We start from the raw sequence: 16,092 nt of genomic DNA, 5'->3' as shown, positions 1-16,092 counted from the left end.
AGTGTTATTGAGATTTAAAAAATAGCTTCAAAAACTATATGGAATAAAATAACATTAGTCTGTCTAATCCTTAGTCTTGGAGTTTAATTTTGTCGGAGATTGTTTTTCATTGAAATGTTACATGTGTAGTTTAAGATCAATGATTATAAGCACGTAAAATCTTGACTAAATCTAATCTCAATCTTTTTTTTTGCGTTGGAATGTCGTTGTTCGACGCCATCTTGTGCGATGAGTTTTGGCGGGTTCTTGATTATGATATATGATATTATGTAGGTTCTATATTTACAAAAAAAAAATGAATTGTTTCTTAATTCTTTTTAAATAGCAGTAGGTAAGTTAAACGTGTCCTACATGATCAAACTAAAACATTACGCGTTCAATTTTATCATACAAATTTAACTGTTTAATTGGTAATACGCCACATATCAGTAAGCATTAATAAGTGCTTGAAATATTCTATCAATCATGTGCTGATGTTGATTTGTTATGCATTACACTGATACCATTTCCGTCGATTCAATCAAATTAAACTATGCCTGATGTATTATATAAAATGTAATGTACAATTTTATTTAAAGTTACCACTGAACTGCACTTTACCGAATTAACTTTCTGAACCAGTCTGAAAGATCGAATCATATTTTGGAAACGTGACGTATCGCCTTTGACAAATAAAAGGACAGTTCGATATATGACAATATTTGTACGCTGACAGTGTACTTTTGTGTCAGTATTTTTTATTTATAAGTTAGCAGATAAGAGTAGGTAGCCCTCGTGTACAAAATACCTTCTTTGCAGAAAATCGCATTTGGTATTGCGATAGTAGGCGTTAAATCAAAAAGGAATTGTAAATATTTTCATAAGTCAGCAACAAGTGGAACTGAACGGAAGATGAATTTGCAAGATGAATGTATGAATACAAATAGCTGTAACCTGCTATTAGACTAAAGCGCAATCGGTAAATTTGCATAATAACAGGTCCACAGAATAAGTGAAACAGTTTCTAGCTGGACTAACAAAAACTAAATTTCAAATGACCTAGGCATTCTAAACGCTAATGTATGTATGCTAAGTAGAAAATACTATCTTCCCGGTAAGTGTTTTTTAAAGCTATCGCATAGACTTAAACCCCGAGTGCCACATTGTGTTTTTTTTTTCATAATATACATACATAATGCTAATAATACAATAAAATAATGTAATAGTAAATATTATCCATTAGTAAATATGATATATATAGTAGCAAATATTATATAAGTAATATATTAATAACAATAAATAAAATAGTTATAGGTAAATAATATAGAAAATAAATAAAAATAAGATGGTATTAATTTTAATTAGATAAGTAAGCGCTTGAAGATGGACCAATGTAAAAAGTTATATTTGTAGGAAATAAAAAGGCTTTTTTATTTTATTTATACATACATATATTCGCAGAATAGTTCATTAAATTCCCTTTTTATTAAACTTATAACCTATTAAAATTGTTTAACTTATCGCGTAAATGAATTATAATAAATTATTAACGTAACTTAATTTACACAACAAATGATATCGCAACACATAAAAGTAGACAATACAGACTTAATTTACAAAACAAATGATATCACAACACATAAAATAAACACCGTTCCTTCCAGACGATCCTTATATTGCTATAGAAGACATCGCTGGCTCAGAATATTGTAAAGCACTTAACATTTAGCTCTGTAAATAAATTTATCCGAAATGAGAATTTTCCAATGCTCCCTGTTCTGTGCAACCCAGTAATTGCTTGCCTTCAGCTGAAGTCGTCCTCCACTCTGTTGATCCAGCGGGACCTAGTCCGACTGAGAAAAGCCTCCTTCACCCATTATGGCCCAAACGCTGGTGCCCTTGGTGCCCCAGCAAACTTAGTCGCTGAACCTTATATTATAATGTTACTGCTAAGCTACCAAGATTTTTTGAGTCAAGAAGCCAGCGGAGTTAGTAAGTAAATTTATATTATACATGTTGTTTATTTAGGCGTGTCTTATGTACCTGTATATTATAAAAGCACACGGCTGAATTCACAAGAACTACATTATTTATTTATAAACATGTTTAGGTTTCATGTGTTTGTGTTTTGTTTATTTTACTGTTTTTTATATAAAATAATTATATCTCATATTATAAGTTTTATATTGTATTAGTGTTAAGTATATCAATAAAAAAGTGTTGAAAAAAGCAAAGAAATTTCTTATATTGGAAATCGTTAATGTCGTTATGAATCGAATATGATGTAACAGAAAAAAAAACTTCTACAAAAATCAAATACAAAACGCACTGGAAATTGAATTCCGGAACTTAATCGTATAAAAAGCTACAACTACAAAAGTACGTCCTTTATGTCGCTGAAAAGGTGAGCAAATGAGAATGGGAGCACTCCGAAAAATATTAACCCTGAGATAACACTTTGTAAGCGATAAGGTCGTTTATACACGAGGCATTTATCGCTAACATTTTTATAAAAGCTTTGTGCACTTTTTAATAAGTAAATGGACAAATGGGTCAGCAATTTAAGTGGGATCAAAACTTACGTCGCACAGACAACTAAAGAGGTTGAATGTTATTTATACATATGTATGTGTATTTTATGTATTCAGTAATGGATATTTACAGAATAAAATATTTCTTTTAAAAGCTTCCCTCAGATTCCCTCCCCTTTTTTGTTTAATAGTTAATTTATTGGAAAGGATTGTAATATATCCTTTATCTTTTGCTAGTATTAGCTTTGTAGAAGAGTTTATCGTCTGCTCTGCGTCTCCAGGGCCAATTACAACCACAGCACACACGCATTACATACAGAAAACGTAACTTGTTCATTTAAAAAAAAAATTATCTCTAATTTTTTTATTCTTTTTTTCTTTGATTATTGTTATTTTGTGTGCTTCTGTGTTTCTGTTTTGTTAATAATAAAAGTTATGTCTATGTCTAATAAAGTAAAAAAATAAAAAGCAATGTCGTATCATATGTGGCACGACTAGCAAAGTAAACCAAGAATACAAAAATGAGTATAATAATATATAATAGCAATTACAATTAATAAGCAGTGTTGGCCTAGTAGCGTCATTCTCATTCCTGGAGAGAAGAAACCAGAAGAAATTCTGCGGTAAGCAAACCGGGCATGTGTGCCTTACTTACTTGCCTATAAGAAACAAATCACGAAACAGTTATATATACAGTTGTATATAACCAACATAAACTCTAAACTGTAAACTAAAAAACTACTTTTACTTGCATTTGTCGCGCTCCTAAACAAGACTGCTATGGTTACATTAATACAAACCACAGCGATTTTCTAATGTAACATTTTGTGATATACTATATTATTTTGTAAAATAAAGAGATAAAAATATAGTATAAGCAAATCTTATGAAGCTTATTTTACTGACTATAAGTGTGTACTACAGAATTTGAATTGACAACCCTTTAGGTGTATACGAAGCTTAGTCATAAAGAAAATGCCGACGCAAAGTGCTCTTAAAATATGACTAAAACTACACATATTTCACGGTTACTGAAATATTCACGATCTTAAAAGGGACTCAATCTTACGTGAAAATTCTCTAGGAATAAAGTAAACTATAATAAATCAGTGGCACTACCACAGCCATTGCGTCAGAGCCTTGATCAGATTTTCTCTATATGCAAAATGTTTGGTTACATTTTTTTTTATAGAACAGGGGGCAAACGGGCAGGAGGCTCATCTGATGTTAAGTGATACCGCCGCCCATGGACACTCTCAATGCCAAAGGGTTCGCGAGTGCGTTGCCGGCCTTTTAAGAATCAGATAATTATATAATTAGATAAGTAGGTTGCCATGTTTTAAGAAACAGCGGTAAGAATCTCTCACCTAACTTTAGGTGTGACATATGGTATATTCAACAAAAGAACGTACCAATTCTTAGAAGGCCGGCAACGCACTCGCGAGCCGTCTGACATTGAATGTGTTCAATTAAAATATACTATGCAGTCCCCGAGTGCCACATTGTTTTTTTATTAAGTATTTTTTTTAATTATAGTTATATACTACAGTTCACCACAACAATATTATGCTATATTTTATAAAATATATCAATCACCATTTTGTAAATAAACATAAATATAAAAAATAAAATTTTACACTTCCAATTTAAGATTTAGATAGGCACTTAACAATACTATTTTTAAATTGATCAGCCTAATACCGAATACGTCAAGCTGTTGATAAGTAGTGTATGTAGTCTGTGATATTCGTATGTGAGGTGCCTGAACTCCTTGGTTGGTTTCCTACCCTTTGTTTCAGTGGTTAATTGTAGTATAGAATATAGATATACAAATAAACACAGAGAAAAGACTACACTATAAAATTCAGTAAAACATTATTTAAATTGTAACAGTCTCTACCGATTGGGGGACAGAATCCTACTGTAACAGCTTTTACTCCGACGCAAATCTGAAGCGAACCTAAAGGGTATTAAAGGCCAAGTGGGCAAAAAAGTAGGCACCCGAGGCATATTATGACTGTATCTTTTAGAGCTTTCGATGTTACTGCACTCTCTTCTTTCTATGTAGACATTGGTGTGACAGTTATGGAATAAAGAATTATTTCTGGCTATTTATATTTAATATGTTTATATTATATATAATTATAAAGTTGGTATAGTTGGTATTTATATTAAAGTGTTTATTGGGGTATAAAACTAACTTTCTCAGTATTGATAAGTTATAAGCTTAAGCGATATAAAAATCATGTCAAATAAATGTTACTGATCGAAGTTCTTTGGGGCTATTAAGCAAATTCAAATTTCCCTTTTTTTTGTAGTGCTTAGATAACGGCGAAGTGAGTCAGAACTGTAATAAGAGAAATATATTTTTATGAAATATTCAAAGACAGACAATGACCGGCCCACATCCCGCAGTAGCATCACACTATTTAATTCGAAACGACCACTGTAATTATATAGTGCAAAAATTTTATGCCTTATTATTAAGTAAAATATCCTTCCCTCTCGCTCCTAAAAATCCTTGGACTTTCCATAATATTAATAAAAAAATCGCCATCTGTGCGAAGCCACTCGCTAGTCTTAGCCTCCAAAAATTCAAAATTCGAGCGTACTCCTCCCTTAAAGGGCGGCAACGCACCCACTAAAAATGGGTATCTATGGGCTGCGACGACTGTCTTTTTGGGCGTCCCGCAGGCCCGTTTGCCCCCTTTTATATAAAAAAATGACTTAATGTACCTACTTTAATACTCAGCTCAAATATCTTATAACTTAAACCATCATACCACGGTATATTAAAATTTTACACCGCCATAATGTGGTTGCATTCATCTTATGACTTTCTATATAAAAGGATTAGTGCTTATTTGTTACGATAACAACGTATCAAAAATCCTTTAACAAGAAATCTCTGTTATATAAATTTACAACTATACTATAAATATATTTGTATATGTGTCTAAGATATGCCGGTTTTCTCGTATTCACCGCGTAATTATCAGACGCGCACTTCAATGGAAAAAGCCATTTGTGGACACTATCTTAGTTTCAGAACTTTTTATTAAATATATTATTTAAATCATCATAAATTTGAGGCTCTTAGATTTTTTCCTGCTATTACATTGGCTAGCTGGATCCAAAAAGTGATAATATGTATCGGACGTATGTCGGTAGTTGATAAAATATATGCACTATACACAGTTGTATGTACGCACACTAAAGGAAGCACCTTTTATGCTTCTACAAAGTACATTTGCATAACTATAACATTAAAACTTTTATCTTATAACTCGGTTAAATGGAGCTGTTGGGAGAAAATAAACAATAATTTTATACCGTCTTTGAGTGTACTCTGTAACCTTTAAAAGTAATACACAAACTGTATAAGACCTTAGACAAACTGTACAAGACCTAAGTGAATTCACAGTAGCGATTTTGTGTAAATTATGCGTCTAATTTTTATGTACATTATTATATTTTTATTAAATGTTTCTCCACATTGTCATATTGGCATAGGCTGTAAAGATAATGTGTGTATGTTTGAAATAAATAAATAATCTGTACAAATACCATAATTTAGTTTATATTCCGTCGCTATCTATACATTCTTTTGTTAGACTATTTGATCTGAAGTTCACACAGATTCATCTCGTTCTGCCAAATTGTTTACGTTGTCATGAATAGAGGACGATGTTTTTGATGTTTTCGTGAAGTAACTTGACCTTGGATTTTATTTCTCGTCTTTACCGGGATTATACATACAAAGGACACTTGAAAATAATTATTTTTTGTTATTATGTATTTATTTGGAATTTAATATCAATCTCACTGTGTTTACTTACTTACGTATAAGCTTTCTTATCTCCCACTTTACTCAAGTATATTTACTCCATACTCTTACTACTTCCGAGTATAATTAACTTACAAATAAAAAAATTACTGCTGACAATCGAGTACTGAGAGTACAATTCCCACAATTACGTATATGTAATTAAATTATATATATTATTGCCGTCATAATTTCTTATGCTTAGTCATTGCTTTGCATATTATTTTCTTTACACATCTAAAACATAAAATAACCTTAAAATATTACTAAAATATATTAATTAATAAATAATTATATTTCTCAGATTAGATTCTTTAGATTACTGATTATGTATTAACTGATGTTTTATATAATTTGTTTGTTAATCTAGGTTAAGGCACTAGTTTTGGCCTATCACATAACACACATACACATAGGTAATTTGCAAGAAATACGTTTTAATTAATATACTTGGAATGTGTAGCTCCTATCACGCGTGGAGCATGGTCAGGGAATCAATATTATCTATAAATATGCATTCCCTGCATCTCGCAAGAAGGTAAGGTAAAGAAATATACAAATATTAACATATGTATTTTATATATGTTATTGGCTTATAGGATACAATCAAGGATAAAGTATTTTCAATTTTGATAACCAACCAAGTAATAATTAAAATAATTAAAAATTTATAGAACAGAAAATCAAAACAAATTTAAATAGTTTGGTCCCTGTGGAAATTTACAATTAACATTCAATTACAATTTTAAATTTTGTATCGCCTAAAATAGTTTAAACTTAAAATATAAATTAATTATGGTCAAATATTCAACCACTAGTATATTAAGTTTCCAAAGTGAAATTTATACACTTAACTCTATTCCAACTAAAAATTTCCACCAATTACCCGAAGTTTTAGATTCTCGTAGAGTCGAGGTGACGGAAACGACCAATTTACGGGCGCTAAAACGTTATCTTAGTGCCCGGCCAATCTGGAATGTTCTAGACGGAAAAATATAGCCTAGGCTAATAGGTATATATATATCCATGTTTCTATTCGTTAAAGTTTTAACATACTATAGATTTTTTGAATTAAACGCCGTTGGTTAATAATATTTGCATACGAATTTCCGAGTTTTCCGACGAATTTCCCTGAACGGTTTGAAGTTTTCTACCGATTTTTACAAAACACTTCAAAGCATAATGGTCTTCTGAATGTATAGAAATTTTGCATGCAACCAATTTTCTTTTTATTCTACTTTATCTATTTTCCCAATAAAGCTATTGCTAATTAAAGTTCGTATTTATAGGAGTTGATGCATTATAGAGTATATAAATCCATGTACATAAGTTATTTAAAAAAATAATACAGGTACAAAGTTCTTTAATAATTTACCTAATAAAAATTTAGTTTTTTTGATACCAATGAAACAGGCAAATGAATGTCTATTTTAAATCTAGCATCAAGTACATGACTCATTGGCGAAACTTATATGTTATAATTTACAATCTAAATCTAAGTTGTTATTAGTTTTCTTGTAAATCAAACATCCATCTAAATTTTCACTTTTGTTATATTGCTGAAACTGTTTTGTAAAGCAATTCAAACAGACAAAAACGGTGTCACGCCAAAGAGATTATTATAAAATATTGCCATACTAAAACGGGTGGCCTGAAAACCATATTAACATTCGCCTCGCATTTTGAAAGCATCGTGTTCTCAAGTAGAAAGCTCGATAAGAGCTTCCAGATCAATGGCATAAAACATTTAGTGAATATTTACTAAATTTACATGTGTTTTGTCAATTCCATCACAAGTAATGTAGATGAGGTATGTTCTAGTGCAGTGGTTCTCAACATGTGGCCTTTGCCCCACAAGGGGGCAATTTGATAGTTAAGGGATCAAAATCTCACATACTGGTTTATCGTTTTTTATATATATAATATTCTACGATTTCGTAATTTGTAAATATGGGAGGGACATGTATACAAACAATACAATAATAGACCTATATAGTAGTTTTATTCTAGGAGTACATTGTCTTCACATATAACTATTTAACTAATACAAAATATCGTAAATTCTATTTTAAATGAGTAAGTGTGGAGTTTCTTACCTATTCTTCTTCACACGAAACTACCTTTTGGTAGGGGCAAGAATCTAGAATCATCTCTAAATTTTATTTATCGTTCAAAACTTGCATTTTAGATGGTCTAATTAGAATAAATAACTTGATTTGAAATATAAATCTGCTTAATATAACACAACAATGAGACTTGAGACTGAAGGTAAATTGGAACCTAATATAAAATCTCTGAGCAGCAAGCATGAAGCGCAAAGATCTCACTAAATTAATATGGAAAAATCTTTATTAAAATATGTTGGAATTTGAGTCCTAGTTTTTCATAATGTTTTGAAAATTTATTTCGTTAGTTATTTCGTTTACAAATTTCTAGTAATTTCTTCGTAAAACCTACAATTTAAATTATTATATGAATTATGTGTGACAAAAGGGGCCAAAATCATTTTAGTGAGTTGGGAATTTCTCATACATAGACCAAAACCAAAATAATATATTATAATAGCCAGCAAAAGTTATAATAAGTGCTAAAATATAAAATACCTACAACATTAGTTTTTGTACCACTCTTCGGAAGCGGATTGACTGATTTTTATAATTTTGTTCTTAAGACCTCATTAGAACAAGAAAGTTATTACTACCGGATAATTGGACGGATCAATGTGATCGTCTTTCTTAGAATTGAATGTATTGCAGCAATTTTTCAGCAGTTTGATATAGTTCCAAACGAGTACACGTGTCGGAAAAGGCGTGATAGTACCGGAGCCTACTCAGTAGCACGTATGCAGCAGCATTGGGGAGATGCCATCAGGATCGCTCGACTTATAAATGTCCGAAGAAGATAGAGATCTTCTTCGGACATTTAGAAGGACATTTTTCTGCGGAAAGAATATGATTTCCGGCAACAAAGTATCACACAGTCGGTGATACTTTGTAATGGTAAATGTTTACAGCCTTTCTTTAAAGAAAAAGTAATCAAACACAAGTACCCCTAGGCCTATTCCTAGTATAGGAATAGGTTATCCTAATTTATTTATTTATTTCTTAAGTCTAAAAAACATCGTCAGCAAAACAGCGAATTAGGTTCGAGAAAGGCTCCCAACAATGCTTTTTCTATAACTGATAAATGAGCCTAACAGAGGTTATTAAACAAAACCAATTATTTACATATTGTAATACTTGTTGTATTACGAGAGTTCAATCGAAAGTCAATTTTGCCTCACACGTTCCTGCTATTATTAAATTGATTTAATCAACACGATTGTATGGGTTTCGCAATATACTTGAACTGTTTAAATCATTCGTTCGGTTGATCGTGGGAAGTCTTAAACACTATAAATCGCAAAACATATTTTTTATGACATTAATGTATAAATAAATAAAAAATATGTGAAAAAATGAAATTAAAATTTTTTTAGTTATTATTTCTTGTTTTATTTTATTTTTTATTTATTTTGTGGTCATTTCTTTCTAGTTTTTTCCTTTGATATATTGCTTAAGTTCTAATGTAATTTATATGTATGTGTAAGTGTGTTAATTTTATGTCATATTTTCTTGTATTTTTAGGCATACACATTGTTTTATAATGTATATATAAATAAATAAAAAGTAATAATATATTAAGTAGGTAATATATAAGATACATTGTATTATCATTCGATGGCCAAGTCAATGAATTTAAATTTGAATACCATGTTTATACAATCCTTGCTTGGTAACTGAAAGTTCAGGATTCCAATTTTAATCTTCAACGGAGTTCCAAAGGGTCAAAAATGGCCTTACTGTTTCGAGAAATATAATAGAAGAGAACAGAACAGAAAAGAATGTTGTTATCGAATTACTATTTTTACCTTAGTGCCTTAAAAACTATTTGAGGGATGGAGACGAATGAGTACTTTACAGAAAGGATATACCACACACACACACACACACACATATACACAGTGTTTATTAATCCTTATTTCATTTGCACAGGTGTGCCCGCAGACACAACTCATGACTCTTTGTATCAGGAAGCATGGGCCCGCCAAGCATCCGCGAATATACACTATAAATACACTAAAAATGTATAAATAAATAAAATATCAAATTAATTTATATAGCAGGGTTTTTTTATAGAACAAGGGGCAAACGGGCAGGAGGCTCACCTGATGTTAAGTGATACCGCCGCCCATGGACACTCTCAATGCCAGAGGGCTCGCGAACTTATACTCATTAACCACCTTTTGTATTTTTTTTATACAGCCGGGGGCAAACGGGCAGGAGGCTCACCTAATGTTAAGTGATACTACCGCCCATGGACACTCTAAGGCGACTTGAAATACTTCCTTATTTATATATCTGAGCCAACGGAAAATGCAGTAAACCTATCAAGCAAATTATAGCCATTTGAAAATGGAAGCTTGCAATGGAATTTTTATTTTAAGACTGAAATTGACAAAGCGTCGTTAGAGTTATGTCCTTCCTACAAAATTAATATGTTATTTATATCTGTCAGCTAAACCGCTCCTAAACTCTTAATTCTACGTTATCGCCAAGAAATTAGTTAACAAATATAAAATTTTAAATATTGTTTTTCATAATCTCTAACATAAATATAATAATTGTCTTAATATGTTTAAGTTAAAATTTATAAGAAAATAATCAAATGATTAAACAGCTAATCAAAAACATCCGCCATCTTGTCTGTCAATCAGATCCGTTTGTTTTTTGAGATCTGTTTAAACACCTCTCAACGCTGAATTTAATACTCAACTGTATTTAAAGTAGGTAAATAGGTGGGTAATAATTTATAAGTGCGTGGGTAGTAGAAATAATTTTGGTGTAAAATTTAAAAAAAACAATCATTTATTTTTTAGGCAACAAATGTACACTTATGAACGTCAATAAAGTAATACGGTAAATTAAATCATAAATGCTTCTAGTTTTACATTTACTACCAGTTCCCAAATCAAGAGCGTAGAACGGAAGAGAGAACTGCCAATAAACTCTCGGCCACTCGTTTTAATTGCCAAGTTTTTCGTTTTACAAAATGTAAGGAGCTGCAACCATTTCACCATGTTCCACATGACATCTAAAGTAATTGAGATTCTATGGAACTTGAAGATCAACTCTGATTACAATCATTCAAGGTAGTGGAAGCAGTGAGCAGAATGAAGTTATTATAAGTATAAAATATTATGTACGAACATTTTTATATAAACAAACCAGTGGGGTTCTATTTCATAAACTTTTGTCAATCTAATAGGTACATAAAAGTATTATATAATTTGTACATGTATTCTCTACGATTACATACATTATTTTTTTATTGATTTGGGGAACCGTTTGAGTAAAATATATGCATAATATATAAATAAGTGCCAGGGTTTCCGACTTTTCCAGGTATACATAACAACTCCTGTGTAACTTGCTTGAAATACCATCGATTTATAATATATAAAGTGAGTATATTTGATTCATAGCATAAATCAAGGCTTAGCAACGTATCGAGCTCACATGCAGTTCTAAGCAAAACAGACTCGCAATATTCTGCGACGGGATGTGATGACCATAGAAATTAATTGTGGAAGCTGAGTGTGTGTGTGTGGCAGATCTGGACAGAGTTAACTCACATCAGCATTGTGATCATCATGGGGTTAAAATTTGGTTTACAAAAAAATATGGGATTTTGAAACCGCTTACATATTTTAAAAATGTAATCGAAAATATTCAAAAATATCAATTACGCTTAATATACTTTCAAAGTACAATGACGTTACGTTTCTAAAACTAAGTTATTTTTTTCTACTTTTTCCTTTCTTCTCTTTCTATCTCCTATCAAGTTATAGGAACTACTCTTATGTACATCCATAAAAAAATTAAATGAATTAAGTCTAACTACAATTATTGCCCACAATTCACTTAATACATAACTTTAAAATAAGTGATTACTACAATTTGCTTCATCAATATGTAATTATGTATATATTATACAGTGGTATATATATATATTTAATAATACAATTTCTCACCTAATACCACCAACGTTAAGTATAATCCTATTTTCGCCATCCATTTTATAAACATAAAAACCAACAAAAACACATCATTCACATAGTTCGCGAATACTGCAGCGAAACCGCGTGCCCACTCTCCACAGCGGCCGATTCGGTACTGAGGCTGGGACGAGATGTAACCCCCCATCCCCCACCTGTGGACGCACTGCAGTCACCCCTTGGTTTAAAGCCTTTTTAGTCCCTGAACAAACACTAAGTTTGTGAAAATTTCTTTATATTGGTGCATTCGCAATATTCAAGCGTGAATTTTTGGCTGCAAATTCCCAGCCAATTAAATTTGTTTACCGAGCGCTTAATGTTTTTAACTCAATACTTGAAATAAAAAATAAAATAAAATACGTTTATCATGGAACATAAGATACAGGTATCACTTATTCCACGTAATTAAATTTGAACCTGTAGGCATCCCTACTCATCAGCGAAGAACATAGGAGGTGTAGGTCGAGAGAATAGGCCGGCGTAAAAAACTCTCGTTAGTCTTTTATCTCTCAAATCATCAAACAGCACATTTTAAAACAAGTAAAGCAAATAAATTAGAAGTACCTACCCAGCACTACTCCCAGGAATCTTTATCAACTAGATAATCAATAAATTTATAGTAAGCCTTTTTACACAGCTTTTCATTATTGCATTTCTTAAATTTTTTTAAAGGCAGAGATAAAAGAGCTGCTGGGATTTTATTAAAGAAGAATATTGATAAAGGTCCAGATCTGAAAAGGTTTCCGCGCTACTGATTTATTTATTTTACTTTATCATAAAAAAAGCTTTATTTCTGGCGACACTCAGTTATTGCACTCTAAATAATATGTTTATTAAAAATAGAAGTTTTTTTCGAATTGTCCATTTTTTTTCAGAGCAGTATTCGCCTATCGGAGAGTTCGATTCACAACTGCACTAACTGAGTTTTCTTTCAAAGTGTGTATTTAACATTAGCTTGTACCTACTGTTAAGGAAAACATCGTGAGGAAACCGGAAAATGATTAGACCCAAAACTGACGGCGTGTGACAAGGCAGATAAATTACTTGACTATTCAAAAAGAAGAATTTATAAAATTCCCGTGTCACAATGTCCGTTCCCATACTCCTCCGAAACGGCTCGACCTATTTTTATGAAATGTTTTATACATATTCAGTCTGAGAATCTCTATCTTTCATCCTCCACCCCAAAAACATATTTTTTTATTTTTAGACAAAAAAAATTGTTTTTATATTTTTTATGTTGAAGCATACAAAAATACATACAGCCCTTAATTTTTGGCCCTCTACGATCGACCCCTATTTTTATTTGTTACTTAAGAACTTATAACTTGAACTCTGACGTTTATATAGAGAAAAATCGCAGAAAAACCTTAGAAGTTTTCATTCCGGAAAACCGGACCTTATTTGGGATAGCATAGCAAGATGTTCCATGTCGTTTTGTACTAAAAAAGTAGGCTAGACATTAAGAACAAACGAAACGCGGGAGCAACTAGTTACATTTAATATTAAGCCCAAGTACGTATTTTTTTTTATTACTTACATAAATATCCATTTAACCCAGATGTTTTTTTTTATACAGCAGGGGCAAACGAGCCTACGCTCAAAAAAGGCAGTCATCGCATCCCATGGACACATGGGTGTGGATACGTGGCCGGCCTTTAATGCGTCCAAAGCCGTTGAACCGATGGTGATGAAACTTTGTCTTTTTAGCTTGAATATCTAATGTCAGTGTTTTAAATTTTTCTAATATTTGTTGATAAACTGGTCAAATTAATAACCTTTTGAAGTAAGTAAATAAAGCTTATTTATACAGTGCTGAAAGTTATATTTAAATGTTTCTCATTTGAAGCTATTAAAATTATACATATAGTTAACATTCACAACACGTAATTTAATACAAATAGTTTACTAAGTCCGGGACCCGGGGGTGAATTGCGAGCAAAAGCTTAAACCTTAGGGCATAGGCGAGACCTAATTCATTAAACTGAGAACTAAACGGACCGGCACCCACTTAGATCAATTAGTGTTTTGGATAAATGGGCTAATTATTAATAAGACGCAGGTATTGATTGTATTAAAATTTAATCTAAGGAATCACTAATAAAAGTTACGCCTATACTACTTTGGAGAGTGTTCAGAAGAGTTGTACGAACATGTATCTGAGCTTCATCATCGGGCGTTAAGGCAGTATGCAAAATACCATCCGTATTACGTGTCAAATCAAAATCATTTATTTATTTAAGTGACACAATGTATACTTTGAACATCAAAAATATATACATATGAAATGCTTCTAATTTTACATTTACTTTCAGTTCTCAAATCAAGGGCTTAGAAAGGAAGAAAAGAACTGGCAATAAACCCTTCGCCACTCTTTTGAACTTTCCACTATTTTGAAAAAAGCATACTCTAGTTGCCTCTTCCAAAAGGTAGTTACATATATATTATGTAGATATGGTGCTTACATATTTACACCTAACATCAGGTCAATAGTTGGAAAAGTCATCGATTATTTATATTCAGCGTTAGCTAACTTATGTCGGCGTCGTCTATTTCTAATTATTGTTAACCCAATTTTGTTCAAAATTTAATTCTACCAATGGTTAAGTTCAACATGTGTTTCATTGAACTTGCTATTGGGAGTATACGGGCACAGTTCGACTTGAACCAGCAATATAATTAATTCAGGTATAGAAAACGGTTCCCCTTCACAACTAAAGAAAGTAACCTGATTCCAAAAAGCATATGGGGACTTGTATCTCGCTCGTATATATACATATTAATATTAAGTTTCTCATGTAAATAAAATATTTTTTTTTTGTAATGAGAAATAAAGTTCTTTAAACATTTATATGGCGTAGGATAAATGAGTAGTCTTCATATATAATGTTATAAACAGCATAGATTTGATTCGTTGTATTAAATAATTATTGTTATATTTCTGACGTCTGTTTATTAAAACCATATATTAATTTGAGCAAATTAATTTATAACGTGATAAACGGCTATTACCTAATAATTATGAGTAATGTACACCTCTTTGGATAATTGATAATTATGGGCCAAAATTATATTTTAGAACTTTATTACTTCCAATATTATTATTTTTAATAGCAATTTGAGGCTTCAGTCGTGTCAAACTTATCTGTTAGTAATTTATTCGTAATAAACATGTTGTTTCTATTTTGTTAAATGTATTTTGTCTTATTATTTTTCATAGAACGGGTAAAATATTCGGTTTTGTTTTTAATTTTCAACTAACTGTAACTGACTCACCAACATTGTGTCTAGGCATTTATCTATCCTGAGGATAGCGGCATGTCTTGGAGCAACAATCCTCAACAAATTGCAGGCACAGAACCTAACATCCTTTAGTCATAAAAATCAGATGGTATGTAAGACGAAGGATATAGCCGTATTCTTTAGATTTGGCCCCCAATCGGCGTTTTCCTGTTCTCTTACTTCAAAAGAATACTGTCTGCACGGAGGTTTGTGCTGATGAAGTGGTAATCGCCGAATTCTGCTGTGACAAATGGTATCAGGTTACATGACCGTTGTGTCGCTATCAAAGGCAACATTTGACAATCAAATCAAAATCTATAAAAAAAGATGATTTTCTATGTTAGCCTACGAAATTTTATATTATACTAGCTGAACCC

General features: G+C 31.5%; 1 protein-coding gene across 1 annotated transcript in view; it reads right to left on the bottom strand.

Moving 5' to 3' along the window:
* The window catches only part of LOC110993892 (potassium voltage-gated channel protein Shaw), a 110,905-nt gene extending 98,376 nt beyond the window's left edge, over window positions 1–12,529 (bottom strand). The window contains exon 1 of the mRNA XM_022260295.2: window positions 12,410–12,529. Coding sequence (XP_022115987.1) covers window positions 12,410–12,453 — 44 coding nt within the window. The 5' untranslated portion in view covers window positions 12,454–12,529. The remainder of the gene's footprint in view (window positions 1–12,409) is intronic.
* Window positions 12,530–16,092: the final 3,563 nt, after the last annotated feature.

The sequence above is a fragment of the Pieris rapae genome, chromosome 21 (genome assembly GCF_905147795.1).
Source record: "Pieris rapae chromosome 21, ilPieRapa1.1, whole genome shotgun sequence".
Lineage (NCBI taxonomy): Eukaryota > Metazoa > Arthropoda > Insecta > Lepidoptera > Pieridae > Pieris > Pieris rapae.
The sequence above is the reverse complement of the archived record's forward strand: the minus strand, read 5'-3'. Positions and strand labels throughout refer to the sequence as shown.